Source organism: Anopheles funestus, chromosome 3RL, assembly GCF_943734845.2.
Source record: "Anopheles funestus chromosome 3RL, idAnoFuneDA-416_04, whole genome shotgun sequence".
Lineage (NCBI taxonomy): Eukaryota > Metazoa > Arthropoda > Insecta > Diptera > Culicidae > Anopheles > Anopheles funestus.
In genome coordinates this window covers 13,774,028-13,797,438 of record NC_064599.1, presented here as the reverse complement: position 1 = coordinate 13,797,438, position 23,411 = coordinate 13,774,028, and the positions used below count along the sequence as shown (strand labels likewise).

Here is a 23,411-nt window from a genome sequence, read left to right as displayed (position 1 = left end):
TAGTCAGTCCTTGCTACTGGGGGACGGTCCGGATGGGATTTGAACCCGGTCACTGCCGTGTGAACGGGCGCCGTTTTTCACTTGCACCACCGCCGCCCCCACATAAATTTAGTTATTATCTGTAAATTTTGCAAACTATAGAGATAGTTAACATACGATAAAACAACTGCAACTGTTTTTGTAAATATTGTTGTATGAATGTTAGCTAAGGTATGGTGTTAGCCAAATTTGAAACAATAAACCAAGTATTTTAATTTATACGAATTATAGGAAATTTTCATTAAACTTTCATTCCACAAAATAAGAATCTCTTTGAGAGGACCATGTGGAGGAAAACTTATCAAAAATCAGAATCAATTCTCTAGCTTTTAATCGAGCATAACTAATGACCCCAAACATGACAACAGCTGCCAAAAATATAAAAATTTCTACATAAGAAAACCTTAAACAAAATCATTTTTCGGACGTCACATACTTTTCAAAAAATATTATTATTATTCACTCGAAGTTATGATTTTTGGGAATGTGCTTAATCGCTCTAGACTAACATGTCCTCTTGGGAAACTTGAATGGAAAAGTAAAATGTACAAACACACTGTTCATTTTCACACGAAGCTTACCGACGGCCGATTCTTTCACCACTTGCGAGTTACGATGTACAACCCCGAGGCAAGCCATCCTCCCTGCCAAAGGATATACGGCAGATCTTGTTCCGCTTCTACAATCTGTTTGTAATTAACAGTGCAGCTGTAATAACATCACATTCTACGCTCCATCCCTTCACGAACGCAATGGAATGGAAATTGTTTCAACAACGACACAGAGCTCTTTTCACACCTCACCGGAGACGTGGCCAACAGTTTACCGTAACAAGCATGCGAAAAATAATAAATATCCCTTACCAAAACCACACCACGATTAAAGAATCGAAAGGTGAGAGAACCATCCACAAATAGAAAGCACGAAAAGATAACAGCACAAAAACCACGCAAAAAAATCCTGCCAATAATGTTAACGGAAAATATAATCATCGAACTGGAAAACTCGCACTGTTTACAGATTGATTACCGTGTCTGGAAGTTATCCTTCATTTTGGTTTTCGATATTTTTTTATTTGGTAGCATTTGCTGATCTCTTTCAACCAGTGAAGTCGAACTTATTTTTTTTCTCTCTCAAGCTGCTTGACGTGTGGAACGAAAATGTAGAATGGAAATTCGTTTCGAGAGAATGACATGTTTTAATCTACCTAGAAATAATTTTATTTGTTTGCTAAGTATTAACATTGATGAAGGTATAAACCTAGCTGATCGTGTGTTTGACACATCTGGATTAAACATTATTTAATATAAATTTCTTCACTGTTGTTTATTATTCAAAAAGTATAAAAGATTTGCTGTAGCTAATCAAAATCATGAGTAATTTTAAAGGTAGTTTAGGCTGTCGATGGAACACATTTAGTTGTAATTTTATGATCAGTTCTCCTGTTTTGTCATTGAATGTTCTCCAGTGTTTGAGTGTGGAGAGATTTTTATAATAAATTATAAATTTGTACACGGTTTCAACAATACAAACACAAGAAAATCGCAATTGCAGCATAAGTTTCTGTAAACCCTAATGGAAACATTTTCTGGCCTGCTCGTTTTAAACTTATTTATTTCAGAAAGCATTAGTATCTAACAATTAAATGTTTAATTTTCGAATAACTTTATAACTAACTCAGCTAAGTTGAACAGTTTCTTTAAATTCGTCATCTGTTATTTTGTAGTATGTGGTTGTTTATTCTTTTCTGCCCACCATAAAGATTTTTTCGAATAGTTGTAAATTAAATAATGACAAAAAGTTGACGACAAATGTATTTTTAAACTTTAAACATATAGTTTATGTTCTTCACTGAATATTTCTGTGTGCTGCTATAATTGTGCTTCTTTCCATGCAGCCGAGAAAGAAATCTCCAGGAAGCTGAGTTTTGTTCTTAAAGAAACTTTTATACCGCGCCGACATCAAGCTGAAAAATTTTAAGAAAAAGAAATTGTTTAATAATTTCCTCCTTACTTAACATGCTTTATGATAAATTCAATATGTAACTAACATTTGATGCAAAAGTACGATTGTTGTATAAGAAACCTGCTCATTGTAGTTAGACGACTGCAAATGTCAAACTTGCATTCTTGCAAACTCGAACCAATTCATGCAGCTTATCTGAAATAGAAAAAATTTGTAAAAACTGGAATTAAAAATGTGACCAACAAACCAAGAAAAACTTGAAAAACATATTTAAAACGTCCTGTGTTTAAAGTGTTAGTAAACTTCAATTTCGTTGGTGTTTTTAAACTTGAATCATAATTACTAAATTATACGCCTTTTTCTATACATGCCTAAAGCTTACGTTTCAAGCTTATTTGATGTGGAAAGCGTGTACTGTAAAAGCTTCGCACAAGCTTTTGTTCTCAGTCCGAGGTAAAAGCAAAGAAAATACAGTAAAAATGATCGCCTAATAACACTTAGGGCGCGAAACACATTCAATTGTGTTGCCCCACAGTGTAGAGTTGAGAATAACAACTCTTTTTAGTGAGTCAACTCAGAGTGAATGAGTGGTTACAAGGAGTCGGCTCGTTTAACGACTCATTTCGAAGTAATAAAAAATCCGACATAAACGTATAAGTTGAGGTTCGGTCATTTTACTCAGTAATGAGTGTAAGCATGTAGCCGTGGTGAGTCGAGTTGCAAAAAGCGTAAATACTTACGAGAGTTGAAACGAAAATGTGCGGGTGAGTTGAAACGAAAATGAGTTAAAACGAAACATTTGATACTAGACAAACTAGACAAATAAATATACTGCTCGCTCTGCTTAACTATAAAATCTGTATTAGCGAACAAGCGGACTAGTCTGATAGGCAAGGGCATGATCCGTCTCTGCTTAAGAGATTGGCAAATTTAGAGCATTTTTTATTATTTATATTTTTTTTTATTTAAAGCATTTCTTGAGTAAAAAGAAACTTATTTCAACCGATTCGCATTAAAATAAATCTTTTTTTTTAAATTACTCAAAAAAAGGTAAGGCTATAGCCCTGTGAAATTTTTGAGTTGATTTTTTTTTTAATTTTTTTTCTGATTTTATATTCTTTTTTTTAATTTCAAGCATTATTTGAGTGAAAAGAAACTTATTGCAACGAATTCGCATTAAAATATATCACATTTATAAATTTTGCTAAATTGTTCAAAAATGAGGAAAATTTTACATTTTCTCAAACAGGGTATGGAACTTGGTTCCTCGAATAACTTCTGGCACAGACATCTGAGGGCATGGCTGTCCAAGAAGAAAATGTAGCCACTGGTGCCATCTATCGACCACAGGTTAAAGATTGGCGATTCGTTAGATACCGCTGAGTTATAGGCAAAACTTGGTGGAAAAATGAGGAAAAGTTTACATTTTCTCAAACAGGGTATGGAACTTGGTTCCTCGAATAACTACTGGCACAGAGATCTGAGGGCATGACCGTCCAAGAAGAAAATATAGTCATTGGTGCCATCTATCGACCACAGGTTAAAGATTAGCGATCCGTTAAATACCGCCCGAGTTATAGGCAAAACTTGGTGCAAAAATGAGGAAAATTTTACATTTTCTCAAACAGGGTATGGAACTTCGTTCCTCGCATAACTACTGGCACAGAGATCTGAGGGCATGGCCGTCCAAGAAGAAAATGTAGCCATTGATGCCATCTATTGACCGTAGATTAAAGATTGGCGATCTGTTAAAGACCGCCTGAGTTATAAACAAAATTTGGTGCAAAAATGAGGAAAATTTTACATTTTCTCAAACAGGGTATGGAACATGGTTCCTCGAATAACTTCTGGCACAGACATCTGAGGGCATGGCCGTCCAAGAAGAAAATGTAGCCATTGGTGCCATCTATCGACCACAGGTTAAAGATTGGCGATCCGTAGGATACCGACCGAGTTATAGGCAAAATTTGGTGCAAAAATGAAGAAAATTGGACATTTTCTCAAACAGGGTATGGAACTTGGTTCGTCGAATAACTTTTGGCACAGACATCTGAGGGCATGGCCGTCCAAGAAGAAAATGTAGCCATTGGTGCTATCTATCGACCACAGGTTAAAGATTGGCGATTCGTAGGATACCGACCGAGTTATAGGCAAAACTTGATGCAAAAATGAAGAAAATTTTACATTTTCTCAAACAGGGTATGGAACATGGTTCCTCGCATAACTTCTGGCACAGACATCTGAGGGCATGGCCGTCCAAGAAGAAAATGTAGCCAATGGTGCCATCTATCGACCACAGGTTAAAGATTGGCGATCTGTTGTATACCGACCGAGTTATAGGCAAAATTTGTTGCAAAAATGAGCTTTAGTCAATTTTCTTTTTTTTTATTTTTTGATTTTTTTTATTATTTTTTACCTTTTTTTTATTTAAAGCATTACTTGAGTGAAAAGAAACACATTGCAACCAATTGGTATTAAAACACGTTTTTAATTAAAACACGCGGCTACATGCTTACTCTCATGATTGAGTAAGTGAAAAAAGAGTTGCTAAAACTCCTCGTGGTGAGTGAACGAAACTCGTTCAATACATCGTTACCACTCTCTATCTCACTTTTACTCACTTTACACATCTCTACCACAGTGCAGATGGTCCTGGGCGAGCAAAACACCCATCATTTCGGTACACAAAAGGTGTCACGGCCCCGGGACGGTTTTCGGGAGGAAGAGACGATAGGGAAAACATATGAGATAAGTTACGTCTTTTGTGCGCTCATGCGAGAGATGCAGTGTTTTCCACCGGAAGTGTTCACAACTCATCCGAATGCGAGCGGATTGGTACGTGCCGTGCCGACCCATCGGATGCCGACGACTTTGGACGTAGAAGCCGCGTAAGGGCGGAAATACACTGCATCCCCTAGGGCTAGCACACTTCCGAAAAGGTGAAATGGTGTCCGTTCCTTTGGACAGAGAAATTAATTACCGTTATAATTAACTAGTCGCCATTCGAAGGGCGAAAAGCGTGACACTATGTACAGGACGATGCTGACACCGACGTAGCTGAACAGAACGCAAACCTAGGGTAGGACGGAAGAGCGAGCGAAGGATTCGCAAACACAGCATTAGTATTAGATAACGCATTCGGTGAGGGAGATGCATTATTGACCACCTCAGGAGGTAACTTCAAACACGACGGATTGTATGACAGTTTGTCGTGAGGCTGATGCAGGACAACCAGAACACCACCGAAAGCTCGTGTTCCTGTTGCCACGGGTCATGGTTTTCGGTAGCACTCATTAGTCCGTCCTTAACTCCTGCACGCATACGCCACTACTTACCCAGATCTCTTTGGAGAGTGGATTGAGGAAGCTAAATACGCTCGGCTTCTGCTTGACCGGCCGTTTGATCATGATGGAAATGCCGAGTGACATGAACGGTTTACTAAAATCGATGACGCGCTCGCGCTCGGACGTGATGGTCATAGGGGCGATAGCGAAATCGGCCTCCTTTCGCACCAGCTCACCGACCATTCCATCCCAGCCACCCTTGACGTCTGGATTTTCCGAACCATACTGACCATCCTTTACTATCCGCAGCTCATCTGGTTGTTGGGAGAAAAATGAATGAGGATGGAAAAGATTCAATTTGAAGTTTTTGTCTTTTGCGCTACTTCTTTCTTTCATGGTGGACATTTAATTTGGATGAAAGTTTGTAAGCGCAAAAGCAGTTTCCGGCGTAGTAAACTGACAAGACAAAAACTCTAATGAAAAGGGACCAAAAGGCAACCAAAAGGGAGACTGGTGAAAGTATGTCTACCCTACTAGACATCAAATAAGGATCGTGTCCGCATCTTAGGGGCTAATTTGAAAGTTTTCAAATATAAACTTTCGTCGGAAGATACCGTAAGTGGAATTTTCTTGTCCCTTCTTTTGCTTTCGGAAGGTTTGGCCTTGATGAGGAAATAGGAAAAAGGGTTCCAAAAGGTGGTTTGTACAATTGTGGTCAACTGTGGAACATGGGAAGAGCAATAAACGAATGTTGGACTAGGGTTTCCGTTAGGAGGGAAATTCTGTTAAGTGTGGAAATCGATGGAAACAATTTAGAGCTTTCAATTTTGTAATGATATTTTTATCATCTATTGCTGCAATTTATTCAGTGCTTCGAGTGATATATTGGGGAGGGAATAAGTAAAACTATGAAAAATGGTATGAAAACATGATGAATGGAATGAGAACCTTTAAGGATATTCGAGAAATTTGAGCGTTTACTCAAAAATGGAAACAGCTATCAACACGAATCTATTCTACAAGTAACCTTTAATAAAAAAAACCAAAACGTATATCGCAATCACCATATTATGCTTACACCATGGAGTTGAATCATAAATGATTAGTTGTACTTTCACATGTTATCAGACCATCCGCATGAATAATATACATTCATCCACGACTACTATCGAGGGAAAATGCGGTAATAATAGGAAAGCACTATCAACAGCGTGAAAGAGCATTAGCTGGTTCCATGATGACACTTTACCACTCAATGCCTTGGGATAATGCGGCCTATCGTAAAAGGACCTATTGACATTGGAACCAACATTATGTATTCATCCCCTTTTGCCAATAGGGAGCGATTAAAGATCTTCATTAAAGGGTATTTCGTTTGCAAAACGGAAAGAAGCTTGAGAATTAACTAGAATGTATCTGAGTGATAGTAAGCTCCTACGTATTATTAAATAAAATATCATTAGATATAAAAAACAATTCTTAAAATTAAGCTTTGTCGATAGATTGAAGAAATGATTGAAAAAAGAATTGCTATGAATTGGATGAAGTGATCACGCATGAGAAAGTATCATGTATAAGTACTTTATGTTGAAGAATAGAGTAATTAATTTGTGAGTCAAAAGTTATAAAGCTAATTACATATCAACAAACTTCTAGACCTTCTAATAGGACCTTCTTGTGGATTAAATGTACTTTAGAGAACAACAACTTTCCCTTGTAAAGTGAACTTTGGCTAGAATATAGGTTATAATAATATAGGCATAAGTGAACTTTGGCTAGGTTGGGTTCCAAAGTAGACTCGCAAACATGGTCAAGTCAATAGAAAAACATGATCCTAAAGTTTACATTCACTGTACACCGCAACCTAAGGCTGTAGCAGTCGAAAATTGTGTCAGTTTGGTACCTTTTCACTAGAAAGCGCAGGGAATACAGGTAAGGATGTAAAAGTGAAAGGAACTCATACGTACAGTTGATGCCGAGTTTTTTCGCCAACAGCTCGGCCAGATCCTTGCAGTAGCCCTCGAAGCGCTCGTTCGTCTCCAGCGTCTCGCCCGGTTCTGGCTGTCGCAGCATGATGTACGGCTCCTCGATGATGGTCGTCACGATGTAGGTCTTGTTCCGCTCGTAATGCATGTCCGTCTTGAGCCGGGTGTACTTTGCGACGACCGGCGCCAGTCCGCCTTCGTCCGACCACTCGGCCACCTTTACCATTGCGCTGTTCACTGTCATCTCGACCACGTGCAGTGTGTAGTTCTGGCGTTTGCCGTCCTCGTTGAATCTGATATCACCGGTAAGGCCCGATATTTCCACCTGTTCTTGGTGAAAACGTTGTCGTAAAAACCCGGCCCGTGGGTTTGAAGGTACCCAGCCGTAAAGCAGTCACATGTTGTGTCGTGAATCGTGGTAGTAGCGGATTTTTTCCCCGTTGGTGGCCCAATGCCAACCGTGCAATTGTGGCGATTGTAGTAGCGGTGATGATGCCAATAGTCGGGAAGGTGTAAAAGTTGTGCCATTTGCAAGAACGATAAACAGACAGAGAGAGCCAGTGAGTTTGATGGTATGGATAGAAATAACGGACTGATATTAGCCGACACGAGGGTTGCATTTCTCGAGAAAGAAACCCAAATATTGCTACGCAACAAACGCAGCGCAAGTGATGGTATAAATAAAGACCGGTAGCTATAATAATGTATCATGGGCTCATAAATCTTGGCTCGATTTGGCTAAGGAACACACCCAGGTAGATATTGAGCCAAGCTATTCTGAGAAAAGAGTCTCAAAACAACCCAATGTAGTTGGCATGGTGAGACAACGTTGAAAATCGTAATAGCTGATTGTAATGTTGAATTTCCGAAAAGTTGTTAAATAATAGTATTGCGAGTTGTTTATTTACCTAGTAAAACATATTTGAACATTTTTTTAATGAAAAATTTAAATAAAACCATTAAATTGACGCTCAATTTTCCCAATATGTAGTCCAAAAATAGGTGCCAGATCGGTTGGATGAAAGGAAAAAAAATACATTTCTTACCTTGCGCAGGTAGCGTGAAATTTTATCACCGTGTTCCCACGGGGTGACCCACCCTTTGGAAGTATTACAGTCCAATGTTCGCGTTCCGTTGGTGGGAAGGTTAAACGGCTGGTTTCGATTGCGCATTGTGTACGCCCGAAACTGGTCCGGCTTTTTGCGCATAATTTTGGAGAACGCTTCGACCAGCACAAACACGGCATCGTACATGAGGGCAGCCTGGGCCGAGATCAGTTCTTTACCGGCGCCCTGCGATGTGGTCGGATCTAATCGCTTCCATCCATCAAGAAACTCCTTGACGTACTTTTTGCTCGTATCGACGATTCGGAAGCCGGTGATATTGATTGCCCCGTACTCGATAACTTCACTCTCCCAACGATCATCCATCACCTGTAGGGGAGAAAGGAAGAGAGAAAAACATATAGTAAGTAGAACAGAAAGATACACCGAGGGGTGAGTACATAGATAATGTTTTGAAAGCACGCAATGGATAGGATGAGGCATGTTGGAATGGGAAAGCAATGCACCAAGAGGTTGAATGCTTAAGGAATGATTTTATGTTCATTGAGGAAATTTGGGTTTAACAACAACTAAAACTGTGATTCAAACACAAACTTTTCAACGATTGGGGGATCTGTTCAATATTTATGGCAGTCGTGTATTGAAAGTTGGTTGAGGTGACATCATCGATATGCAATAGAATTTTTATGACTTAATACTTATCTCAAACTCATATATACTTCTACTTAAAATTTTTGCTTCTTGTATGTTTATGGTGCGATTGCTTAAACTTTGTTTAGGAAGCTTTGAATATTGCTCAATTCTCCAGACTCACAGAAATATGTTTCTGAAATTAAACATCGGACATATATTTGTCCATTAGATAGCCTCTCCACCCAATGTTTCCGAAACTATTGAAATCAAAATTGCAGTGGTACAAGCTATAACAAGAGCATTGTTACCGTTCCTATGCATGAATCCTTCAGCATAATAACGATGCATGAGTTTAGAGAAAGCAAAGCTTGGATGTGACTTGCAAAACCCGGCAGCTGATACTCCGACTAGCCGTCAAGCGTCACTGGTAAATGTAACAACATCAAGGGTAAGATAGTGGAACGGATCGACAACAGTCTATTTATGATAAATCATATAAATTGACTGGTGGCAAGTTTGTACTGAGTTTCACTTCTCGATTCTATTGAATTGATGTAAGCCCACCGGGGAAGCTTGGAAGCGCATGTTTTGCGAATACGCACTCGATTCGCATTTTGATTTCGGTTCCGGTTTTACTTGCAATAATACGAACCATATGGTAGGATAAGCAGAGGAGCGTGCGTATGTTCTGACGAGTTATGTTCCCTTTGTTGATGGCCACTGGGTGAAATACGAAACACCGATCGAATAAATTGAGTTCATGGAAGGGCGGGAAATGGAAGGAACGAGAGATGAAGTTCACAGAGGAGAGCAGGAGAATGAGCGATGGAAGGGCTTTTTTGGAAATCGTTCGAAGTGAGGTCCGATCGATCGAGATGAGCATTCATAGCGCTCACCAAAATATCGTTGCTGGTGATAGAAAGAGAACGTGAAGGTTAGAAACCCTGACCAAGGTTGTGATAAAAAGCGAGGAACCGTAAAAGTTAGATAAGATGGTAAGTGATAGATGGAATAAGCATACAAGATAAACGGTACATGATCAACGAGATGGGTCGGCCGAAGGTCGTTAGTAATGGTCGTTTTGGTAATGCTAACGAAACTAGGGCGTATCATGATGCACGCAAAGTGTTGAATATATCGTTGTGTTTTTATCAGTAAATGTTGGACTAAAAATGTTTTTTTTCTTTAATCTGTGGTCAGAGTTGTTTGTGATATTTTACTAAAATCATAAAATTTTGTTCGACTATTGTAAAATCATGAACAACCAGGCGTCTCCATTGAAGAATCTGCGTGAAAATCCTTGTGTTGTGTTATAATTTTTATTAAAATTTCCATTTTGTTCCTATCACAACGATGTAATTTGAATTTGATTATTGTGCTAGGCAATAAATGTTACACTTTCAATATTTTTGTGGGTAATTTACGCTCAAAACATAACATAAAAATTGTTCGACTATTGCAAAATCATAAACAACCAGGCGCCTCCTCCATTGATGAATTCTCGTGTAAGAATCGTGTGTTGAACTTTAAATGGGTTTTCAACCAAATCGCCAAATTCAATTGATTTGGATGCGATCGATGTGTTGGGCAGTAAATATTGTATCACGAAAGGTTTGTGTAAGAATCGTGTGTTGAACTTTAAATGGGTTTTCAACCAAATCGCCAAATTCAATTGATTTGGATGCGATCGATGTGTTGGGCAGTAAATATTGTATCACGAAAGGTTTGTTGGTTTTTTAAAGTCAAAACATACTATATTGTTCGCCCGCTATAAAAACGTGAACAACCAGGCGCCTCCATTGAAGAATCTGTGAGAACATATTGTTAATTTTTAAATAACTTGAAATCGGCCTAGTGATTCTACCAAATCCAATTCATATGGATGCAAGCGATGTGTTAGGCAGTAAATGTTAGACTTTTAATGTTTTTGTTGATATTTTACAATCAAATCATAAAATATTGATCGACTATTGCAAAATCATGAACAACCAGGCGCCTCCATTTTAGAATCTGCAGGAAAGAATCAAGTGTTGAACTTTAAATGGGTAGAAATTTCCAAATTTTTCCTACCCAATCGAATTCACATGGATAAATCCGAAATTTCTCTTTCATGTAGGGACACCTGATTCGATCCAATATTAGTATAGTCATCAAATCTAATTGCAAAGTTTTCAAAATACACTTCGTTCCTTCTTTATAGTTTCATTATGTCATTAGGCATTGAGCAATGTAAGCTCAATACTGGTATCCCTTGTTTGCGGTTTAGAGTCACATCTAAGGGATCACATGTGTGAGATTTTTCTTTTCCTTTTGAATGCTACGGGAGTGTCTGAAAACTGCCCACACGCACATTCTCGTATTTGTATGTAATTGTGGTTTCAAGAAGAACCTAAACAGAAAGATTTTGCCATTGCCAGGCCAACTCGTCCAACGGATGGCTTAAACATCCCGCACTTTAGTGTTATTTCAAGCGACAAAGAGAATTTCATTCGCTTCAGTGATCGTCCAAGCTGGAGCAACGTCCAGTCGTGTGAGCCTGTCGTGTGTAAGAGCGATCAGTATAACAAACGTATGAACAAACAAGGTACCAACAAGCTTGTTTTATATCGTTACATTGTACGAATATATTGGTCGTGGTTTACCAGTGATGGTGAACAAGAAACAATTAGCAACATTCCGATAATGATGGAGAAGGCCTTTCGTTACGATGGTAGAGTTCCCGCTTGCCTGCTTGAGTTTGACTGATGATTTAGGTGTTGTTTTCCAGCCAGAGTGGCTGAAGCAAACGTGCAAAATACATGTAACAAACTAATGGTCAACAGGATACATTATAAGCTGCTTTTTGGTTTCAAAGAGAAAGTAGCCGTTAAATGTATTACTTTCCCATCAAACGCTCTAGATCTAAAGCTCAATCCACGGATTGGAATTTGAGCTGAAACATGGGAAGAAATTCTACCATTTGCTTGCAACAATTCGTGGTGATTGAGTGAAACATGGTTACCACCATGTCACACCTGATAGAAGAAAGCCAGAATCTACTGTCCAGCATGTTTGGGAATGTTGTTATGGTTAACCACTTTTGGCTTTGTTGCTGGCGTCGTAACGCGACAGTGCGGTAACCAATTCGGAAAGCCTTTCGAGTGCAAGGTAAACGAACAAAATTCATCGGCGCTGATAATGACGACGAGCTTGATGATGATGATGCTGGGCCGTCCTTAGGGATGTTGACGTAATTGCAGACCATCAGGCTAACAACAGATGATCGTTACTGCTATTATTGAACTGATAGAAATACACATTTTGCATCCTGTGTAAGTTGGGGGTATCTTGATAGTGACCATATAGTTGATTCAATGAAACACGTCAGAATGAGGCTGATAGACAGCTGGAGAAAGCATCAATATAATCAGATATTTGCTGTGCTGAGCTTAGTTCCTTGTGCAGTTTGTTGCATTCTGCTTGAGTTGGAGCAAACATCCGCTTGGTCAAGAGCCATAATAATTTCCGCCTTCGAAATGGAATTCAAATAGACATTTTTAGCTGAATAAAATTCAATTTGTTTCATGTGCTACTGGGTGGTCTGAGGAATTATCCCGTGCACATAAGATACAGCTGTTTGAAGCACTCAGACATGGTTTAAATCATTGTAGTCTTACAGTTGAACAATGAAAATGATTTGATCGCAAAAGGCGTGGTTGGGAGAGCGTTCGAGCGTATATGTTTTGTGGTATTTATTATTTGGGAATGAGAACTAGTAGACACCCTGCTTTTCTCACTAAGGCAAAGTTTCTAGAAATAAATGGGAGTATAATTTATTTGGGATTTGACTTATGGTTTGCATCCACATTTGTTAGTTTTGCGATTTAGTGAAATGAAAAAGGATTCAATAGGAAGAAGTTTTTTGACTACAATGGTAAGAGTTCAGCTAAGCAGAACCTGTATTTGAACCCAAGTCGCGTTGATTTAAGCTCCCAACTGTAGTAGCATAGAGAGTACATTAATGGATTTTAAAGCACACGATAGACCGATTTTGAAATTAAATTTCCTGCCCTTAGGTTTTTGTCTGTTTGCAACATTGTTTTCTGTCCAAAGTTCATGAAATTTCCTACGCATAAGGCCGGACTACTATTAATGAGTGTCGAATTTCATTCTGTGGCTTATTACCTACTTTTCAGTAACCTCAGAGCAAAGGAAAGAGAAATATCGTGCTAACCGAAGCGCGGTTAATGAACGAGTGAACCGATCCAATTTCGATGTTTCATACTTTTAGCCAAAAATAGATTCCATTGTGCTTAAGTATATCATGTTTCCGTTCTCAACAAGGTAACACAACGGGAATCTCTCAATGTGTTCATACATTACATCCTTTGCCACAAATCTCTTGCAACAGGGCGAGACAACTTTTGCGGTTTTGCAAAAAACACTGAAATATTAACATCCGCTGCACACGTATAGAAAAATACTGAGAGGTGCAATAATTACTCTTATTCCAGGAACCAACATTTTTCAAACGTTATACTCTGGTGTTTCTAACAAAAGAACGCCATTCCGAGAAGTCGAGATGAAATGGAATCTACTTTTATGACCACCAATGGAGAAGTTGTGCTGGAAATGATGTTAAAGCTTTTATATAAGCCTTAACTCAAACGGATGATCCTGTAAGAAGACAGGAAAAATGCATACAAAGAAACAATACAATAATTTTTATTAAAATAATTCATGCACAGTGTAAGGTGGCTTATATGGAAACGATTCTTTATCTGAAATATGATGCGCTCTAATTGAAATATTAAATATGAAGATGGCTTAAAATAAATTTTCTTGAGCCATGCAGGCATGTGCTCCATACAAGACTCTCGAGGCACGTACAGAACCGGTACACACACGCTAATGCTCTTACTCAGCAGGAGAGCAAACAGGATCCTTCCAAGTCCAATATATTACGTTAACTTTAATGAGCAGAAGTAGGGCAATGTGGTTTCGTTCCATCACTGCTATCGGATGTTGTTATTCCAGCCGCTTTCGCCCACCACTTCCAGATGATTGAACTATTTAACGAACGGTATAATGTGAACCGTCTTACCCTAGGTCCATCCGGAGTCGCATCTAAGCCCAACACCAGGATGTACACACAGTATTTGTGGTTGTGTAATATCAAGTCTCCTAATTGGAGACCACCTTCAAATAAACCACCGCAGGCAATATGACCCTCGGATCCCTTTCTCGACCATGGTCGTGCCGTGTTGGCTAACGTTTAGCTAACACACCTTCTGTGTCGATGTATGCAAAACGCATTTAAAGTTTATGCTTATTTAATATCCCGGTAAACAGCTTCCAAGAGATTTCTTCTCTTAGGTCGACATGTTCTGATTTGGGATATAGTGAAATGAATCAACGCTAAAGTGGATGTAATGGCGTTGCGGTTGTTTCTGTGTTAATTCGAAGCATAAACATACTTTACATTATGTGAACAATTGTAGTTTGGTTTTATCTTTCATCAATATGATCCTTCTTAGGCTCAAGAGAATCTCTGGTTTAATATATCAAACTAGTCCAATGTCGTGGTAATAATACTGTTTTTAAGCGACCATTTTGTTGCCATAATCCTTTTGATAACTTGTCAACGCTCTTCGACTGTCTAGGCGTGGCTTTATTTTAGTCTTCCAGTTGTGTAAGTAAATGTGATTCGATTTCGATAGAAATTTGCTTCCAACTCGTTAAGAAATACAAAGTCAATCTTTAAATCCTTATGATGCTCCTCAAAGTTGCTTGAGTGGCAGTGTTGAGGTTGACTCTCTCATTACCACACTCCTTTGCTCGACAATTTCGGTAGTTCTTGGTGCTTTGATTGAGCCAATCACCTTCTGCCATCGTCGCGACAGTCATCGTTAGTGAGGAGATGCCAGTTCTACCTTTCAGTGGATGTAACTGAGGCCTCAGTACACCTCAATGTTTCACTTGTATTCCTTGAAACAGTGGGCAATTACTTCTGACTGTCGGTAAGCACGCCAAGGTTTAGTAGGGCTGAAAGGACAATAACTATTTCGTGTCCTCACAACGCACAATCACAATGCTCTCTTGGCAAGGCTTATGTACTTTCCATCGAAATAGGAGGTAATTTCATGCAATGTTAAACAGAACGTTGGAGCAGACAACCCCTTCTGCGTTGTCTGGTAGAATCTCAACACAAAACCTCGTGCAATCCTGTAGCTTGATAGTGCTACTAAAGGGAATAGCTTACTCGCCTTCCTTCTGATGGGTTTACAACATCTGGGAGCTGGCAATGAAACTAGCAAGAAACGCATTAAAGGAGAAACTGCTGAAAAGCACTCATCAATGACGTCATCGGGCGTGAAAAGGGCATTAAATTTGATTTTGATGGCTTTCAGGGGATGCATTCGTACGAGCATGCGACGTATCAAGGTGCTATCAAGAGAGCCGAGAGGATGTATTCGTAGAGTAGTTGTGTTTGTGTGAGGTGCCCTTGAGTAATTCGAGCTGTGGATTAAGTCGTACGGCTGAGGAAGGTTGCTTATGTGGAAAAGCATAAAATCAGAAATACTAGTTTTACTGCCCACTGTGTGCCCCCTGCCATGCTCACTGCTAGAAAAAGGTTCATTGCAAGGCTCCGAGCATTGATTGCCGGCTTGTAGAATTGTGGAAAATGTTGGATACGAGAAGTAGGAGTTGTTGAGGATTTCTGTAAATGTAGAGTCACACCAGAGCAACAGAGCAATCACCGATGCCACCTCGAATGTTGCATTTCTACATTTAGAACCCGTGGGAAGTCGCTTCGCTGTTGGCCTACTTCCAACGAACAACAACCCTTTGGAGATGAGATTAATTTTACGCTTCAACCGTACATAGAGAATAATGGAAATGCTGGAAAAGGAAAACTAATCACAGCTTTCTATTATTATTGCTCTACCAAATCACTAACTGCTGCGAATTGGAAACAGGAGACAATTCGCTGGATAAGATGACCGTTCAACCTACGCAATCGAATGCAAACTCAAAGTTCGATTTGTATGTAAATGTTTCTTACTGGTTGGATGTGCCATTTGGCTCGACGAGGGTAGAAGAAATAGAGTGGAAGGAATCGAGAAGGGGAAAAGAACAACCTCAATGGTGACGAACGAAACACTTACCAACCCACTCAAGAGATAGTGGTAGGTACGCTTGCCGAGCGTGATGTCCCGGACGTGCCTGACCACGATGTCCTTGGCCAGCTCGGTACTACAGTCGAGGACGATGTGCTTCCGAGACCACCGGTTCAGCTCCTCGATGGTGCGCAGGAACTCTATCGCATCGCTTACGTTCGCTATCCGCTTGACCGTCTCGACATGAAAGGTTTCGTTGCCTGGCCGCAGTCCCTGGTAGATCTGTTGTAGCCGCAATAGGCCTAAGGTGAGAGTGTGAAGAATAGAAGAAAAGAGAGAGAGAGAGAGATAAAAGATAGAATACATGTACAATCGTTCAATGACACTACTTTTGTATACAACAAACAGAAAAGTATCAGCAGATTCGGGCAGACGACTCACTCCTCAACAGTTCACAGACACCCGCAAATGGTCTCGAGGTGGATAGTTCTATTGGCGACGTAAGGTGATGTTAATTGACAAGTGTAAAGGTAAAAGTGTCCTCTCCGTGTGCGGCTACACGAGGCCCATTAGGATACGTATCCTTCCAATCATGACGCTTTTAGTTTCTGTCCCGAATGTGGGACAAATGGGTTTTACTCCGACAACTCGGGCTTATGGCTCAAGGGTGACAAATGAAAATTGGCATACGTACAGAGAATAAATTGTATTGAATTAAGGCCTTAGGCACTGTTTTCTTTCGACTCTTGTTTCCTTCGCCAAGTCTGCAAAAGAACGACAGAAGGATAAACCGGTTAAACCAAATAGGTAGATAGAACCCCGGAGAATCTGATAGACCGAGATCGAGGAAAACAGGGTTTGTGTTGAGTCTGGTTGCATCTTGACTGCTTCCTCTTCCTTGATATCGACCCACAATAAGCTCCCTTTTCGAGTGTTCATCGGCGAAATGGAGCTTCTGACGGGTGACTCCTGGGAACAAAAGGAATCCCAGAAGGGCTTAGTAAACTTGTGCTTGAATTGTGTAAGGCGCATTCTTGTACCAAGGGCGAATAAAATTTCAGTTCTGTCTTTCCTTTCAAAACTGCTGCATCCTTTCTCGATGATGGTTCTGTTTCGCTCGTGCTATTATCGCCGGCACTATTAAGTTGAACAGTTGGGCAAGGACGAGAATATCTAGTTGGAAAAACTATCCGGAATATTGCACTTGAATTCGAAGTACGAGTCTGAGTTTTTGACATCGAGTGTGTGAATGTTGGTAAGGTATGCTGGAATAGAAAAAGGTCCCAAATAAACGAAGGAAAATAAAGTCATTTACGCTGCTGGTAACTAAAAGCCAAATAAAAGAATTACAAAAAAAATTCGAGCATTAGTTCTTCCTATGTGTTGTGTCTCTAAGAACCCATTTTTTTGAGGTATGCTTGTGTAAGTGGCACCAGAATTACCCAAAGCTGATGCGCGTGCAAAGAAGCATAGGACGTCGTGTGGTGTTAAAGAAAAAAAAGGTGAACAGAAAGGGATGATAAAGAATTTGCTCTGCTTGAGAGCTTTAAGAGCGGAAGAGTTTTCTCTTCGTGTAAAAGATATGAAAAGGCGCTGTCTACCGCAACGGTCGTTTGCTTCCGGAACTGAACGCGTTCCAAGGGAAGTAACAGCAACATTCATACGTAATATTAGTGCATGACAAAATGAAATAAATTAAATTAAATTGAATTAAAAGTTGCTCAGCTCAATGGCACAAAAGGGTGCGCGTGACCTTTTCAAGGGAGTCTTTCAGCTAAACATCAGCAGAGTGAAAGATAGAAAATGAGAAAACGGAAGAAGGAGAATAGAACACAAAATGAGAATAGGAAAAAACCAACCTCAAGAATCGGCTGCTCAAAACAACGTTCCTTTAATGGCATCCACGTGGTAGAATAAAAAATAAATTTGTGGTTCCGTTTGCGGTGTTTGGGTTGTGGGAATCGTGGGTTTTAATGTGTCACCAGGAGTGGTGGCTTAGTCCCAGATTAAAGAGTATTTTGTTGTGGTAGAGATAATTTGCCTTTAAAGGACATTTTTCGATTTTCTTAGTGAATTTTGAGAATATTTCGTTTAAGTTGTGTCAAATATGTTTGATATCGAATTGAGCTGTGATATTTGTTGGATACTATTGCTCCAGAAACAAATTGAGTGTGAAAATGAGTTCCCTGTGTTAAGCAGGTGCAATAATTTACCTGATGTAGGTTTTTCGCGATTAATTAGGCGTTGGTTCGTGACAAAAAAAGGAACACTGCAGGTTTAAAATATCAATCACAGGCATACTTTTTGCATTCTTTTAGCGATGGCAACGAGCCCCCACGGCCCCATTTGAACCCTTTTTTCCGACGTAATTAAGATGAAATTGATTGAATCGGGAACCATCAAAAGGACGTTTTGGACGTGCAAACTTCCCGGAAGGATGGGAAAAACATTAGACGAGAATATTTTGCACAAGATGGGGGATTTTGTGTTTGTTCGGTCTTCTTCGAACAGTAATTTAAACTGGTTCCAACGGTGGAGTTTTGCTTAAACTTTTTGGATGTTTCGGTCGACCATCCCTCTCGCTTGTCCTTCACCTTCATGTCGTTTCAGTCTACCGCTTTGCTCTTGTAGGCAATAAGCCTGAAGGTCGTAATGATTGATGAGTTTTAGTAGCAAGTCCATTTTGACGATATTTAATTTTAAAAATTCTTTTCTAACTAGAATCCCGCACCGAGATAACGAGCCTGGAGAATATTTTCTTACAGCATCCACTGTCTGCTATGCTTGGTAAAGGTTACCAACAGAGTGAAATATGCAATTAATAATAATGCTTTGTCTATCTCGCGAATGTCAATTCAATACATGCTCGTTGGTATATTTTCAACCCAAGCGACTTGTGTGTTTAATTAAACGCGTTTTAAGAAAAGTCTATTGAGTGTGATCTAAATCTAACTTTTCTGGATAAACAAAATTGATCAAAATTCCTTAAATAAAGTTCTAATAAGAAATAATTTGTAAGGTTTATTTCTAAAACTTTGCTTGAATTGACTGATATAGAACTCACCGAATGTAATTCTTTTTTTTCAGAAATGTTTTTTGAAGACTTAACTCAAACACAACGAGTTTAGTCTTATCAAATCCTGTAAACAACCTCGATTCGAAGAACATCCCAAATTTGACCTCACTTCGGTCCCAGGCTTTGGACCCCTTAACTCAAAGCGTTGGAATCGCAAATCTCCCTTTACAGCTTTGGTCTCTTGATAGAACGCCGATTCGATGGGGAAAGTGAGAACATTGTCTCATACGTATTATCCTGGAATTCGGAAAACTCTCTCTTCCCAACGCTGATAGTAGTGGTTTGTGCGTTTCCCTAATCCGGCTTTTTCAGCTTTGGCACTTCGTTTAACACCTCGACACTAGCTATTGGAGTGAGCAGTAGTGTTCTCACACTTGACATAGTTGTATGAGGTGTCAATGATACAGCGTAGATAGTACTATGTAAGCTCGATGAAAGTGCTTGCAAGCAAAAAAGAAAAACCACACACGATCAAACGATGGGAAGAAGTTTTTGCTCGCAAATTTCCTTCCACGACGCAGTAACGAGGGCTTAGTATTTGTAGAACAGTATGTTGAGAATAGAGCACGAGGCAAACCGGATGGAGGATTTGGAAGAAAGAAGAATTGTGGGATTATGGTCGGGAAAATAACGGATGAATGCGGAAAAGAGCTTATTTATTCGGTTGGACGACATTCTCATACTAATTACATCAGGCGAGAAAACACCGCATGAGCAGAACAATCCCCCCGGGAGGGAGACGATAACAGTCAGATCACTAAGCAAAGAGGCGTCAAGGTGTAAGTGTGTCAGTTCGGTCCGAGGACTTGTCTGTATGTATGTCGCATGATCATCGGTTCCATTGTGTTTCGGTCTGCAAATGGTGTTTCCGGTGTGAAAAGTTGTTCCTTTTCCAGTGTTCCAGTGTGAGCTGTGGAAGAGTGTTCACACCGTATCCTCAGCAGACATAGTATTTTCTGTTGCACTTGGACATGGAAGCTTTTGTACACCCTTGCATAATGCACCCACACATCCCGGAGAGGGTTTGGACCATTGCTTTATCTCGATGCGCTGTCGTGCATAAAACTAGGAAATGATGTACGAACCAAAACTAGGTGCATGTATGTCGATGCGTAGATATGGTGGTTCTTGGTAGATGGCGGCCAGTAACGCGGAGGCATCCGACTACCACAGACTGCCTCTTAGAAGTGCGTGTTTACAACGAGTTTCTGGAAATCGTTATCTGTTGTAGTTTACAAACAAAGAAACCATTTATATGTTAATGCTAAAATTTTAATCGAAGACATATTAAAAAGGGTTATATTTCGCTACCCCTTCACCTATTCTTTACCTAGTGTTTTCTTGAATATGAATCAAAATGAATTCAGCTGAAAGATGGATTTTCTTCTACAAATGGTTTGTTAACATTCGCTTTGAATTGGACCACCAACCGCAAAGCAATTTCTTATTGCAATGGCTTGTTTTAGTAGCTTTTTCTTGCTTCATCACCAACATCATCATCATTATTAATCCAAGTTTTAGTCAATTGAATAATAACCTATCATATACCAGAAAGTACTCGAAGCATATCCTCAGCAGAAACATTTAGAGTTATCGGACGGATTTCAGTTACGCTCTCTTCGCCTTCAATGTTTACATTGTGGGTTATGTTAGGACGGTGGATTTCTTGTGAATTCGCTTTTTAACGATTTGTAAGCGAAAATCTAACACCACCCTCGCTGTTTGCTTGCTATTTCTGAATAATGCTCACAAAAGTCTATTCCATGAAGTCCATGTCGGTTTCGTTTTGCTTTGTTAACGTTATTCCACGAAATCGTTAAAAGGATGGATCGGTGAAAGGATACGAAAGGATACTTTCAAGCAAAATATTATCTCTCTTCCTTTTCGTTTCCACTAAAGACCACTAAGCGTCTTGAGACGCTCAACACACGTAAAAAGCATTACATTCAAGTTATTGTTAGCATTTCCTTGAATACTGCTATGTTTAGAAACTTTACCAGTTTAATGTTTGTGTTTGATTTTGCAGTTGTATGTTGGAAAGGGAATGAAAAAAGTTAGTAATCTAACTTAATTAATGCCCTAACTCTCAGCAACGCAAAATATGAACCGCACCAATTCCCTTGAGAAGCCAAAGTCTTTCGATATTGATAAATTTGTGATCTACACCTGGTAACATTGATCCATAAACTCTGACTCTATGCGTACCATAACGCTAGGCCAAAGGCAAGGTTTCAATTGTTTTTTTTTGTGGATATCGGTTGGTGAATGGTCGGGTTGTTACCATGAAATGATAAAAGAATTATTTGCTCCCCTAAACGGATTTCACTATCCCCAGCTTTCCACCCCTGCGTAGAAACAACAGACAGAATCAACTTTCATCCCCTATGAAATCAACATATATCCGAATCAACATATTCGGAGATGCTGCACGAGCTTCTTGGTTATCGGGAAAAGTTTTCATTTAATGGTAGCAAGATTGGTTTGTACCAATGTTTTCGAATATTTATTGAGAGAATGTATTTTTAAGGTCTTAACACGGTATCATGGTTTCAAGAAAAGAAATAGGCATTTGTGCCCGATATTTCCTAAATGTTTAAATTTTGTTGCACTTTTGCAGTAGGTGAAATGAATAAACAAAAATAAATGAAAGCCCACCAAAAACTTTCATATTTTGCGTGCAGAACCTGCGAGTCTTGTCTTTCAATTGGAGTTTTGACAAAGTCTGAATATGATACAAATTACATTTAAAATATCTGAGCTTCTACAGAAGAACGGGTTTTGTACGAAAACTCATTACGAATGAGGTTGAAATTGAAAATAATAGTATTCCCATTTGTTGTGGCGCAATTTGCTTTGTAACTGAAATTTCACTAGAGACCATCTCGTAGCTTTAGGGCATATTATGATATGCGTGAAATTGTTAATCTAATAAATTCCTTTCCGGAGTATTTCATAAGCCGCAATGCACGCTGTTTTATGAGGTTGGTGTAGAAATAGCATGACTCATACACCAACCGCGTTTGACACGTCTTCTTGACACGACGACGAGAAGAGTTGTAGCATGCAGTCGGTGATACCCTGGGCTAGAAAAAAAACTAACCAACTCTAACTTACCGTCGTGCGAGTCGTACATGTAGATGATCCGATCCCAACCATAGTAGCGCACCGTATCGATGATGGCCTGATAGTAGTCGGGCCGCATGCTGATAGCGAAGTCGAGAAAGCCGGACGACGGTGTGAGAACCTTCTCCGGGAACCAGGGCGTCACGAATGGCATCTGGAAGGTGTTGCTGTACGAGTGCAGCGTGTCGAAGGAATCCGGCGAGACGGCTCCAAGCATTGAGAAGACGCCGCGTGAAAATTGATTGCAAACTGTGAACGGAAACGGGTAAAGAGGAGACATGAGACGACATGATACAATGTTTGCTGGATGTTTGATAAATTCACTTCGCATCACGTGAGACAGTTAAGGATGATCAAAAGTTAGCAGACGATACTTTTGAGGGAGTAAATGAAACAACATGGAAACACATAAAAACCGAACGAAATGGGTTCTCGTAACTGAGCTGAATTTCTCTTAAGTAAATAAGCGTTCATCAACTGCGTCACAGGTGCTTCGACGCAGGGTTTGGTAATATTGTAAGACAAATTGAATTATTATCCAAACATAGGCCCACATGAAGTGTTTCTTCCACGTCGGATGATTACGTTGGCCCCCATCGGTACGACTTTTACCGATCATCGAAACTAAAGGGCACGAGGCTGTTTTTCTTCGGAGGCTTAGAATATTGATGCACACTACATGAGCTGAAGCCGTAGAAAGTAATCCCATTACCGTGTTCACGCCCGCCATTTATGCCTGGGAATTACCGTGTTACGGATGTGTTTTGGATGCTGTTGGAAATGTCAGCGGCAACATCAAAAACCCCGCTTCGCACCACATAATGCGCTGATGAAACAATATTATATGCCTCCGGAGGTTTCATCATAGGTCGATTGGATCGATTTTATTGAATTGTCGCGAAGCGTAATTTGGCAGCTTGATTAGCAAGCTCAACTCTAGCTGTTGAGTGTGGTGGTAGATGATGGTAAAGCTGTCGGCAGGAATTTAATTGAAGCGGAGGTCATAGCCAACATGAAATAATCCAGCGTTATGTAATGAGAATTTATAAAGAAATAAGACCCAAAGATCTGATCAAAAAATATGTTTAAACAAAAATGGGAGTGTGTTATATGGCTGAATATTGTTGCTTTGTTTTGGGAAT

General features: G+C 39.7%; 1 protein-coding gene across 4 annotated transcripts in view; it reads right to left on the bottom strand.

Annotated features, from left to right (window-relative positions):
* Window positions 1–241: 241 nt before the first annotated feature.
* The window catches only part of LOC125769986 (glutamate receptor 1-like), a 31,352-nt gene continuing 8,182 nt past the window's right edge, over window positions 242–23,411 (bottom strand). For 2 of the 4 annotated variants that reach the window (XM_049439109.1, XM_049439110.1), the window contains 7 exons: window positions 22,261–22,518; window positions 16,119–16,372; window positions 8,320–8,706; window positions 7,256–7,598; window positions 5,340–5,602; window positions 4,626–5,078; window positions 2,149–2,199 (listed from right to left, as the gene is read on the bottom strand). In XM_049439109.1, coding sequence (XP_049295066.1) covers window positions 4,977–5,078; window positions 5,340–5,602; window positions 7,256–7,598; window positions 8,320–8,706; window positions 16,119–16,372; window positions 22,261–22,486 — 1,575 coding nt within the window. In that variant the 5' untranslated portion in view covers window positions 22,487–22,518 and the 3' untranslated portion in view covers window positions 2,149–2,199; window positions 4,626–4,976. Of the gene's footprint in view, window positions 2,006–2,089; window positions 2,200–4,625; window positions 5,079–5,339; window positions 5,603–7,255; window positions 7,599–8,319; window positions 8,707–16,118; window positions 16,373–22,260; window positions 22,860–23,411 lie in introns of those variants that run through there. The other 2 variants (XM_049439108.1, XM_049439107.1) reach the window with 2 other exon arrangements.